General features: G+C 46.8%; 1 protein-coding gene across 1 annotated transcript; it reads right to left on the bottom strand.

Moving 5' to 3' along the window:
* Window positions 1–71: 71 nt before the first annotated feature.
* gldc (glycine dehydrogenase (decarboxylating)) lies at window positions 72–11,462 on the bottom strand. Its single transcript, XM_057033534.1, has 25 exons — window positions 11,030–11,462; window positions 10,826–10,904; window positions 9,212–9,347; window positions 8,786–8,950; window positions 8,593–8,670; window positions 8,337–8,484; window positions 8,066–8,262; window positions 7,795–7,891; window positions 7,577–7,682; window positions 7,322–7,461; window positions 7,062–7,142; window positions 6,870–6,967; window positions 6,307–6,391; window positions 6,180–6,221; window positions 5,615–5,757; window positions 5,055–5,130; window positions 3,545–3,670; window positions 3,277–3,426; window positions 3,032–3,144; window positions 2,737–2,878; window positions 2,533–2,644; window positions 2,341–2,436; window positions 2,095–2,267; window positions 1,909–1,989; window positions 72–1,251 (listed from the first exon to the last, which is right to left on the bottom strand). The coding sequence occupies exons 1-25, from the start codon at window positions 11,342–11,344 to the stop codon at window positions 1,111–1,113; spliced, it is 3,120 nt and encodes a 1,039-aa protein (XP_056889514.1). The 5' UTR covers window positions 11,345–11,462; the 3' UTR covers window positions 72–1,110.
* Window positions 11,463–11,588: the final 126 nt, after the last annotated feature.

Genomic DNA, 11,588 nt, shown 5'->3' with positions numbered 1-11,588 from the left:
TACCCCAGTCACAGCGGTGTCATTGTACCTGAAATTGGCAACAATCTGCAAGGAAAACATGCACACGCTCAAATGTTTGACACTTTTTACTACAGAAACCGATTAGAAAATAATTAGATCAGGTCCATCATCTATGGCCGACAAATGTAACACATATGAAGACTTTTTTTTTACACATAATCCATAGCAACAAAAGCCACAACAAGCTATTTCATATTGTAAAAGTATTTGAAAGATTTTGAAAATAAAAGGACAGCGAAGGCAACTATTTTACATAAAAGAAACAGAGGCACCGAGGGCTTCTTTAGAGATGATGGGAGTCTGACTGTACTCAAAGTACAGTGGGGCAGAGCTATTTTCCAGGAGTTGCCTTTAGTATTTAATGGTGCAAAAGTTACACCTTTGGTCCATTTGAAGAGATCAAGAAGGGGGAAAAAAAGCCCATGACCTGCGTAAGAAGGGCATCCAACTGTCCACCTCACACGGTCTATCTCAGCTTAATGTCTTTCAGGTCTCATTGCTGCAGCCTTTTAAACCTCTGCTGAAAGGAATTACCCCAAATTTGTCATGTTAAGGTGTCAAAACACCAACAGAACTGCGAGAAAACGGCAGAGAACATCTAGTGTCTAAGCCTAATTAAGGCTCAATTCACATTTCCTGTGACTAAACTCTGATTTTGTCCTTGTGTGAGACAGATTTAATTAGTGAATGGGGATCTATATATCCAGGGAATGTATTAAATACCTGCACGAATGTGAGCCGTCATGATGTGTAAATCTGATCTGATCAGCAAGCTGGAATCAAAGCATGAGGCTGGAAATGTGAAGAAAGCGGATTTTCTTCCCCCCACAATATAAATATTCTCAATTCTATAAAAACGATCTTAAATGTGCACTGTGCATACCGGTAATTTGTTTTTTTAAAGTCATCCCCATCAATGACCTTGGATCTGACCTTAACAACCAGCACACTACACATCTGCAATGGACATCATGAAAGCAGAGACACTTTCTTCAGCTCACGTCATCTTTAACCTGTCGCGTCGCCTTTCTCTCACGCGTTAACTAAAGCAAACAGAAGGTTTCGATGTGTCCAGACATCGGGGGTCGCCTACGAGGAGGCTCTCTTCTCCTCGTACGGAGACTCGTAGACCTCCATGGGTGGGCAGGTGCACACGAGGTGCTGGTCACCGTAGATGTCATCGATCCTGGAGATGCTTGGCCAGAATTTGGAGTCGGGCCTAATGAATGGCTGCAAAGGGAAGATAAAATGTCTAAGTAAAGCATGTTTATGCTGAGAAAGAACTTGTTTTCTGCAAATACTGTATAGCAGTACAGTATTTTCTCTGTATTAATGTTATTTCCTGCTGCTTGGTACATCCACACCAGTTAAAAGCTGTCTGTTTGCCTTCTTTATACCCAGTCATTTGAATAAAGGGGTAATTCGCATATGTCGTCACTAGAGGGAGACACAGACGTTGAATCTCCAGACTGATTTTTGGCATATCCTGAATATCTGAAACGCCTCGATCTTATTGCTGTTGTCATTTATATCAGGATTCAAGCAGCATCAGTTCATGAGAGTGATTGAAGTACCAGCCTATTTAATCATGTATACAGGAGGATGCAGTTGCTCTGCACCATTGCACAGACAGGGTGAAAGTTGTACCAACTCTCTTATGTCACCAAATGAGTGAAACAACAATATGAAAACCTGGGTGTGCATCCTGAGGCACGCATACTTTGCTACACAATAGTTAGTAACATTAAATTTGGTCTATATTAAAGAGGCAATGTGGTCTGTTCGGTTTTCAAAAAGCACAGACAGGTAGTTAGATACACCAACAAGGAAGAGGATGCAATAGCAACGCGAGAGCAGGGGCTGAGAGGAGGAGCTGGAGACACTCACCAAGGGGAAAGCGGCATGTTCCCTGGAGTAGGGTCTGTCCCAGGTGGAGGATGAGACGCAAGCCAGAGAGTGAGGGGCCATCTGCAAACAGATACACGTGAGGACCCTCACAGGTCAGAGCTGCCTACATCTGCTGGTTGAAGGCAGAATTTCCTCTCATACAGATACAGGAGCTGTGAAAGGCACCTTGAGGGGGTTGATGCGGGAGTCCATCCTTCCCTCCTCGATGTCAGCGATTTCCTGTCGGATACCCAGCAGAGCGTCGCAGAACCGGTCCATCTCGGCCTTGTCCTCCGACTCCGTGGGCTCGATCATTAAAGTTCCGGTCACCGGCCACGACATGGTGGGCGCATGGAAACCTGCACAACAAAATTCCAGTTTGCAGAGCCCAAAAAGAACACGCTCAAACAGGGCAAGTGTGCGTCATCGTACCGTAATCTTGCAGCCTCTTGGCCACGTCCACAGCCTCGATGTTGGCCGTCTTCTTGAAGGGCCTCACATCCAGAATGAACTCATGAGCTACAAAACCTGCAAAGGAAGGAAGGGAAAGTTGAACAGAAGCTGATCTGAATGAATGAAAGTGATGAAAATGCTCAAAACTCCAGAGCTTTCAAAGTTCACTACCTTTCCTGCCTCTGAAGAGGATCTTGTAGTGACCTTCCAGCCTTTTGGCCATGTAGTTGGCATTCAGGATGGCCACCTCTGAAGCATGAAGCAGTCCTTTGGCTCCCATCATCTAAAGACCCAGTCATTTAGTTTAACAAAACAGACATTTCTATATTCTCTGTTATCTGAACATGGTTCCTGTCTCAGATAGTCTCGACTGACCTTTATGTAGGCCCAGGAGATGGGCAGGATGGCGCTTGAGCCCCAGGGCGCGGCGCTGATGGTGCCCAGTGAGCTGCTGCTGTTGACTGAATGCATGGGTACCACGGGATGACTCGGGAGGAAGGGAGCGAGGTGGGCCTTCCTATGAAACATCAAACAATTTTCCTTTCTTAAACAGGTTTTTGCCTTTCGAAATCCGATGACTTATTCAGAACGAGGGTTGATCGCTCGAGTGCGTCTGGTTACAGGTCGTTACTACTGAGGTGTGCGTTTTTTGTCAGTGTGTTAAACGTACACTCCGATCGGGCCCATGCCGGGTCCACCTCCACCGTGAGGGATACAGAAGGTCTTGTGCAAGTTGAGGTGAGACACATCGGAGCCGTAGTCTCCAGGACGGCAGAGCCCAACCTATTACACATCAATAACACCAGATCACCAGAGGTTAAAGGTCAGGGAGCAATATCCTACAACTGACAAGTGTCAATAATGACCGTACAACAACCGCCTGCATCTCCTACATTTCCCATCTGCCTCTCTCACCTGGGCGTTCATGTTGGCGCCGTCCAGATAGACCTGGCCGCCGTTCGCGTGAATCAGGTCGCAAACTTCTCTGACGTGCTCCTCAAACACGCCGAAGGTGGAGGGGTAGGTGAGCATCATGGCGGCCAGATTAGCCTTGTGTTTGTCCACCTGCAAGAGAGCAGCAGCGTTCATATACTGGTCATGAGGAGCGGCGAATCCAGTGCCCAGACACCGTTTGTCGACCTGTGATGACCTTTGTGTTGCGGTAGCTTTAAAGAGTTCTCACCAGAGCCTTCAGGTGTGCCAGGTCAGTGTTGCCGTCTTTGTCCACCTCCACCACCTGAACCTTCATGCCAGCCATCTGAGCGCTGGCTGGGTTGGTACCGTGGGCCGACTTGGGGATCAGACATACCTGAAGTCAAGGACAGAAAAGCGCCAATCAGCCAAAGTAAGGTTAATTAGAAAGGACTAATTTGTAGCATGACCATTTAGTTGAAGGACCTTCCTCATGGGCAGTGGTGGAGTGTAACTAAGTACTTTTACTTATGTGCTGTTCTGTCCTGTTCTCAAGTACTGTGCTATACTTTTACAGTACAGTGTTCTCATTAATGAGTGTTTTAACTTTAAACTTCACAGCTGTATTTACTGAAGAGCTTATTAACGGAGGTATTTCTACATGTACATTTACCTGCTCTTAAAAATCCAATGCATTTGTTTTTGCTTTTAACATCAATTTAATTATCTAGGAATTATGTGGATGACCGCCCTGCGTCCATTAAATTGTTTTAAAATATATGATGTTAAAGAACCTCGATATAGTTAATAAATACAACATTATTTTAGTATGCCAAAGGAGTTTAAAGTGCTATGTGAACAACGGGGCTGTGACCTGACACCCTGCAACTAATATGTAACCTGTTCCAAATTGATTTTATCCCTTATTAGGGTGACACTTCTGACATTTTGCAATGAAGACACACAATGACTCGGTGGGTTGTGCAACCCTGTCAAATGACTGGAAGAGAAAACACAGCCGAGCCTGTCACAACAGCTTTCTGAGTCTTAAAACATCCAAATATGGAATCTTGAAAGTAGGTGGCCTGTAGTCAGATGGCTGTGACCTCGGCCCCGATGTTTGCACAAATGGTTGTTAGTTTGGACCTTGACTGTTTCAAGGGATCATGCCACTATCTAAGACATACTGTACGTACTAATAAGGGCTCTATTAGAAACAAAGGCCAATTTACGGGGCATGCTGAAAGACTTCAGTCAGCTAGTCTGTAATCTCCCAGGATGGCTTATCATCAGAAACTACGACTAATCAGCACTTCGATTTTACTGGTTAGAGGTTTCAGGTCAAAGCTGCTGGGAGGTGATGGTGCTTGGACAATGTGACCCGTGTTCATGTGAACACAGAGCCTGACTGTCAAGGGCTGATATGGTGCGATGAGCATGAGGAAAGAACATAAAGATATCAATTACCTGTAAAGGATTAGGTATCAGCAAATGTTCATCCTCATATCTGAGGATAATAAAATTGGTAGATTGCCTTTTTTAAAAGGCCTGTATTCAGGTCCATGTCTGCACACCAACACCAAGTTTAGTTTAGGTAGGCAAAGACAAAAGTGGTTTACAACTGAAACTACTTTTGGATTTGATTGCAAGGCTTCTGGAACTTCTTTCTGTTTGTGATAAAGGGGGACACTTTCACTCTCTTTGACACACTCTTTAACAGAAACCTCATTGGTGTCGATTCCTGCTTCCACTGAAGCGCCGTTTCCTGGGAGCACACTTACAGTTCTTGAGTTTTCGCCTTTGGAGTTCAGGTAGGCTTTAATGGCGGCCAGGCCGGCATATTCTCCCTGAGCGCCACTGCAAGACAGGACAAAACGAAAGCGTGGTCACATACTGGACATTCTTACCTCCGTACAGTTCAAAGGTCATCCCTCACAGGTGGGATGAACCCAGCAGCATGATAACAAACAGGCCAACATAGCAGAGTGTGATAATAATAAACCCTGAGATAAGTGGTGATAGGCTGCAGAGGTGGGTGTGTTCCGTCCCCTCAAGCGTGCAGCATGACACGTTTTTCACAACCCTGCTTTGAGCAGACCTCAGAAACGCAGCCAAAGACATTATTGACAGAGGGGAAATGTTTACGACTGTAGTATTTTGCTTGGAAAAAAAACTCTGGAAGATTAAACTGATCAGACTAATCTACTCTTTTGTATCAAGCTTTTAATGCGCCTCAATTTTTTAGGCGTTGCGATGAAACTCTGGTGGCACTGAATCTGCAGACATGTACGGCCTGGGGCCTCATGTTTGATTCAAGCAGCATCAGCCTCTGTGGGCTCACCTGTTCGGCTGGAAGGAGATGCTATCATAACCTGTCACCTCGCACAGGTCCCTCTCCAGTTGTCTGAAAAGCTTCTGGTAGCCTTCAGCCTGATCCAGAGGCACGAAGGGGTGAATGTTGGCAAACTCCCCCCAGGTGATGGGCTGCGTGAGGAGAATGGCAGTGGAGTGACTTGTTTTTATCCACAAGTCATGTGATGGAAATAAATGATGACCTTTATCAGGGGTGTCAAATTTACGGCCCGTGGGCCAAACCCGGCCCACATGAAGTTCAAATCCGGCCCCATGTGAGAGGAATATGATGCCGGAATTATGAAAGACCAAAACTGCAGTTTGTTCTTGCAGTTGTGGAACATGACTTGGTCCAAAATAGCAACACTCTAAATGTATATGTACTAACATACATACACACACGACATAAGAGATACATTTGGATTTCTCCTTATCTATGGATTAAGATATTATTTTAGTAGTCAGGCCCACTAGAGATCCATCTTTGTTGTGGACTAAAGGTAGTTTGACACTCCTGACCAGTCTCTGTCCTTTCATCACAGGGTTGGACTCACCATGAGCTCTGAGGAGCTGTTCAGCTTCATGGTGCAGGAACCCTGAAGAAGAACCAGCAGCGTTTAAAATGCGATCACAAGATGGGAGGAAATGCTTGCAGCTCACGTGCTTCTGGATATTACTGACCAGTGGGATCATGCTGTGCACCAATGAGATGTCCTTGTTCTCCAGACGCTTCATGTATCTCACGATGTTGGTCTCAGAATGATAGCTGGAGAGAGGATCAACACAGGGTGTCCCATGTCAGTGCTTGCCAGCCAGTAATTTGTCACGGAGGCCTGGTTGCTCCGCACACTGGCACGACACCACCATTGCTGGTGGACGTAAGTCATATTTAACCTCTTGAAAAGGCTTAACTTTAAGCTTTCAATTGAGCAATAATTTCCAGCCCAACTGGAACGTTTGCAATTGAGATTCTAAAACCTGTTTTTTGGCTTACTGTCTGCACACTATAAATTTCCATCTGTTGTGGCACGTTCTCAGCACCTCCCCACTCCTGTCTGAAATGTTAGGAGTTCATCTAAGTTCTGCAAGATCTGGAAGGCTGACCTGACTCCCAACAGAGCCGGTCACTTTTTTTGGCATGTCAATAACATAAATTTAAGGATTTTTTTTTAATGCCAACTGTTTACTTGATATCTCAGTAGAGGAACACATTGTGAAGAATGTTAACAGCTGTTCTGCCAGACCTGTTAAAGATTGGGTGTGTGAGGTATTTGCTCGTCCTCTTCAAAGGACTTCCCATGATCCCTTTGGGCCGTTCCCCCATCTGCTCGGCGATTAGCTCCTGACAACAGAACGGTTCAAAGGACAACCGCAGGTAAAACACTGAGGGAAGCTGACAAGGAAAGCATGCAAAAAATAAAAAGGAGAAGACGTACAGCTGAAGATTCACAGCCGAAGACCCAGAGCAGGTCGTCTAAATCCCTCTCGGACACCGTCTCATCCAGAGAAACGCCCAGCTGTTGACAGAGAACAGCACTGTTATCAATAAAGGCATTATTACTAGTGTGCAAGTGATATTCAAAGAACAGATCTTTTAAAGAAAACGTTTGACGGACGTGACGGTGCACGTGAATTCCAGTTCCAGTGTTTTACGAGACTGCTGTAGCACAAGTTAATGAACCACCCGGACACCCACCACTCCCTCGCTGTACAGTCTCAGATTTATCTGCCTCTGAGCTGCTCTCTCCAGGATGTCTTTGGCTGCCACCCCACAGGTGATCTTTAAGGTGTCGAAAAACATGTCACTGTGTAGCCGGTGCCCCGCTCTCTTCAGGCCTGAAAAACAAGTGCGGCATCCAGTTACCGAGACACCAAAGCCTTTGATTGCGTCATGACTCAATAGCAGTACGTCTGCGGTGCATCGAATCGGTCTGGATGAGGGAAAAGTCACCTTCGGCGAGGATCAGAGTGGCGCTGTGCGTTCTCTTGGCGATGTGTTTGAGCCCCTGCGGACCGTGATACAGAGCAAACATGGCGGCCATGTTGGCGAGCAGAGCCTGGGGTAAAGGTATAAATAGAGATACTTTATCTGGCATCATGAAAAATTATTATATTTCAATTGCTGCCAAACAACATGTTTTATTGGCAGGGGGGGTGTCTAGGTTTTACCTGTGCAGTACAGATGTTGCTGGTTGCTTTGTCTCTGCGGATGTGTTGCTCTCTGGTTTGCAAAGCCAGTCGAAACACCTCCTTCCCAGCTGCATCTCTGAAAGAGAAATATGCATATTTAACGAATTGGTGCAGCTTGAGCTTTGCCTCGTTGTGAGGGTCTGACTTTGTCTTAAAGTCCCAGGCTATTTTGGTGACGCAGTGACATATGGGGAAGTTTCTTAAGGATAAAAACATGTTTTCCAGGGCTTTTTGAAGCGGTTTGTCTCACCTTGTGACTCCGACCATTCGGCCAGGCATCATCCTCACCAGGTTCTCTTTCACAGCGAAGAAGGCAGCGTGAGGACCACCGTAGCAAAGAGGAACCCCAAACCTCTGGGAGCTGCCGAGCGCGATGTCGAATCCAAACTCTCCCGGAGGCCGCAGCACACAAAGCGCCAACAGGTCTGTGGCGCAGCAAGCCAAAGCCTGGATACAGCAAAAAGAGGCTGTATTATCAACCTCAGTGCTGCCCCATAAAGACCCCTCTCATGTGCTCTTACCCCTCCCTTGTGTGCCCGGTCCACCAGAGCAGTGAAGTCTTCCACCCTGCCGTCAGTGTCCGGATACTGGACGAGTACCCCAGTCACGTCCTTCCCGCTGAAGTCCATCTCATGAGGCAGCATCAGCACGGTTTTCACTCCGATATAACTGCAAGACAAGTGAGTCACGCTGGTTTATAGAACTGTTATACACCAGTCAACATTCAAAAAAAATGAGCTTTTGTAACAAACCGCTGGATGATTTCAGTACACATACTTGGCTCTGGTCTGCACTACAGCTATAGTTTGCGGGTGGCAGCGTGGGTCAATATAGAAAGTTCTTCTTTTGTTCTGTCTGTAAGGAGTTGGCGAGTAAACACAGTTAGTGATAAGTAAAGATTAAAGACAGGAAACAACTGCAGACGTCACACGTGTAACACCATGTGCTCTGAAAACTGAAATGATTGTACCTGTGGCAGAGCTGCATGGCCTCGGCAGCAGCCGTCCCTTCATCCAGCAAGGAAGCGTTGGCCACTGACATGCCGGTGATGTCACATATCATGGTCTGGTAGTTGAGGAGGGACTCCAGGCGACCCTGAGAAACTTCAGGCTGGTAGGGTGTGTACTGAGTTACCCTGACAACAGGACAGGAACGGTCAGCCCAGCAGTGTGATTTCAGACCGGAGGACAACAGCACAAAAGATGGGGGTGTCGGAGGCGGGGGTCAGGACAGTGGAATGCTTTGTGTGACTCCCTCATGTTGGAGATTTGCAGAAATTAAAAAAAGCATCTGACCTCAAATGAGCTAAAGTCATGGGACTCATGATTTAAAGCAGCATCTTTAGATTAAGTTATTACTGGCTTCAGGTGTTCCGCCGTCATCTGACAACACTCACCAGCCAGAATTTTCCAGCAGATTGCGCTGGATGGGGGGTGGCACCGAGCAGTTGTAGTAACCCATGCCGATGTAGGACCTCCACACTTTGTTCATCGATGCGATCTTCTGTAGGGACTCCAGGATCTCATTCTCACCTGCAAATATTGTAGTAAGTCAACTCATCACGTCACCAAAGCCACAAAGGTTTGCCACACATACTATTTATGAGCAAAGCAAACATTCCTCGGGAAGTGGCTCAGTCTGGCACATGATCAGAACAATCAGCCACACCCGTTAATACGCCTCCGCCCTCAAACATCTTACATGCAAACACATGCAAGGTTTTTTCGTTTTTCCAGTTAACTGAGCCAACAATGGCAAATGCACCCTTCCATTCTGCGCTGACATTCAGTAATTGCACGCTCAGCCTTTGAGATTCCTCTGACTTCCTGTGCTGCTTAGCAACTCAGAGGAATAGACGACCCCATCTATCCCAAACAAGAGCCCTAATCTGTCCTGTTTTGACCCAAAAGGACACTATTATCTCCCTGGTCATTAGGACTGGAGTCTGTAAACACATGTTATTCCTGTCCAGGATATGTTTAGAGGTGTTGGCGTTCTGTGTTTGTGAGTTTGTTTCAGAAGAGTGCTTTCCCATGGTCCTGGAGTTCTGCAGGGCAGCGCACAAAAAAGCCTGATTCACAATCATCCAGGAGGTCCATTGTTGGAGTGAGAATCTCTCGCTCGCTTTGCAAACTGAAGCCCTTCAAAGCTGAATAAGCAGAAAAGAAGCACAGACTCGGGTCGGGTCCGTTCCTTCAGCATGGCTTGCTGCATTATGAAACATAGTCAGGAGAAGGATGGACGTCCGGACAGGTCGAGGCCTTGTGGTTGCCCATCATGCCACTCAATCACCACTGTACATATAAGGCTATTTTCATCAAGCCACAGCTGAAATTGTCCAAATCAGGAAAAAAAACAAACCATAACACTATGGCCATGCATCATTATTCACAGCTCCAGCCAATGTCTCAATTCTCCAGACTGCATCTGTTGTAAATGCAAACAAGCGAATCCATGCACAGCAGCGAATAAAACTATATCTGCCCTTAAAAGAGAGCTTGGATGCATGGACACTGGATGGATGGGGGTGTAGAGAGAGAAGAATAAAACAGCACCCTGGCAAATCCTATGCAAGACAATCTGAAGTCACCTTATTAGGAAGCCTCTCGGCTGTGATGTAATGTGAACGCTATAACCAGATTGAACTGGACTTGGGCCTGAGCTCAAGGCTCAACTTTACACTCCAGTTGCCATCCTATGAGCATCGGCTTCCCAACAGGAGATTGGTGCCGCTCGCCGAGTTTCTCAAAAACAACTCCAAATATGTTCAAAGGAAGACTTAACTGGGGAGAGCGCTTCCCGGAACACAATAGAGGCGCAACCTACATTTCAGCCACTCGCTCGGCTCTATTCAGCGCCCGTTTCATGTGGGAGGATGGCTGCTGGAGAGTGGGACCAAAAAAAAAAGCAGCTTTGCAAACATTTCCACGATTGTTTGATGCGCCAGTGATGCGCGAAGTGATGGTGCTGCACAAGCAGAGCATATTTTCCGAAATAAAGATAAACTTACAGACTGGATCATCCATTTTCATGCTGCGCCGCATTCGGATCGAGCTTGGCACCGTGTTTTCGATCAACTGGTCGATCGACTGTCACAAGAATGATTTAAAAAAAAAAGAAGATTTTGATCAATAATTAGCAACATAATTGAGCAGGTGGTTTATGCATTTTTAGGCACTGTTAATGTTTTGTGAAGGGGGCGTGCGTCTCTTACCTCGAGTCCCAGAACATCCAGCATTTCTCTCTTCTCTCGGTCACCTGGACCGATATGCCTCTCTGTAAAATCATCATGTCTGGGTAATATTCTCTCAATCTGCCTGGACGAGATGGCCGCGGAAGTCCTCAAACCCCTGAGCGCCGCTCCTGCTGAGGATGATGGGGATGGTGATGAGGCGGACGCACCGCGGGTCCGGATCCTGCCCTGAACTTTCCACGCCAGGCGACTCTTCTCAGTCAGATGCCGACACGGGGCGCGGGGATTCGCCGACTTGGCCAAGAGGAGTCCCCAGGACTTGGCGCAGCTCTGCATCTCCGAAATCTCTGGGGGGGAAGGTCCAATAACCCTGAAACGGTGTCTGCTGCCGTGACCTCCGCGCGTTCGACTGCTTTTCCTACTGCTCCCTGCAGGAATCTCTGCTCACTCCGAAAAGCCCCAGAATTTATACAACAGCATCGTTGCACAAAAGCGCACCAATCAGAGCGCAGCGCTCTGTGACGTGGTCAGGACGCCAGAAAAACAGCAGCGAAACTTTTTTAACCCCCCCCCCCACACA

The sequence above is a fragment of the Takifugu flavidus genome, chromosome 5 (assembly GCF_003711565.1).
Source record: "Takifugu flavidus isolate HTHZ2018 chromosome 5, ASM371156v2, whole genome shotgun sequence".
In the NCBI taxonomy this organism is placed as follows: Eukaryota; Metazoa; Chordata; class Actinopteri; order Tetraodontiformes; family Tetraodontidae; genus Takifugu; species Takifugu flavidus.
The sequence above is the reverse complement of the archived record's forward strand: the minus strand, read 5'-3'. Positions and strand labels throughout refer to the sequence as shown.

Bases quoted from the DNA above. Each gene is read 5' to 3' on its own strand.
- gldc (XM_057033534.1), bottom strand. From the start codon at position 11,344: ATGCAGAGCTGCGCCAAGTCCTGGGGACTCCTCTTGGCCAAGTCGGCG. The intron at 2,645-2,736 runs GTCAGTCGAGAC...CTGGGTCTTTAG, and splicing joins TCTCCTGGGCCTACATAAAG to ATGATGGGAGCCAAAGGACT. The intron at 1,252-1,908 runs GTGAGTGTCTCC...TTCCCTTTGCAG, and splicing joins AACATGCCGCTTTCCCCTTG to CCATTCATTAGGCCCGACTC.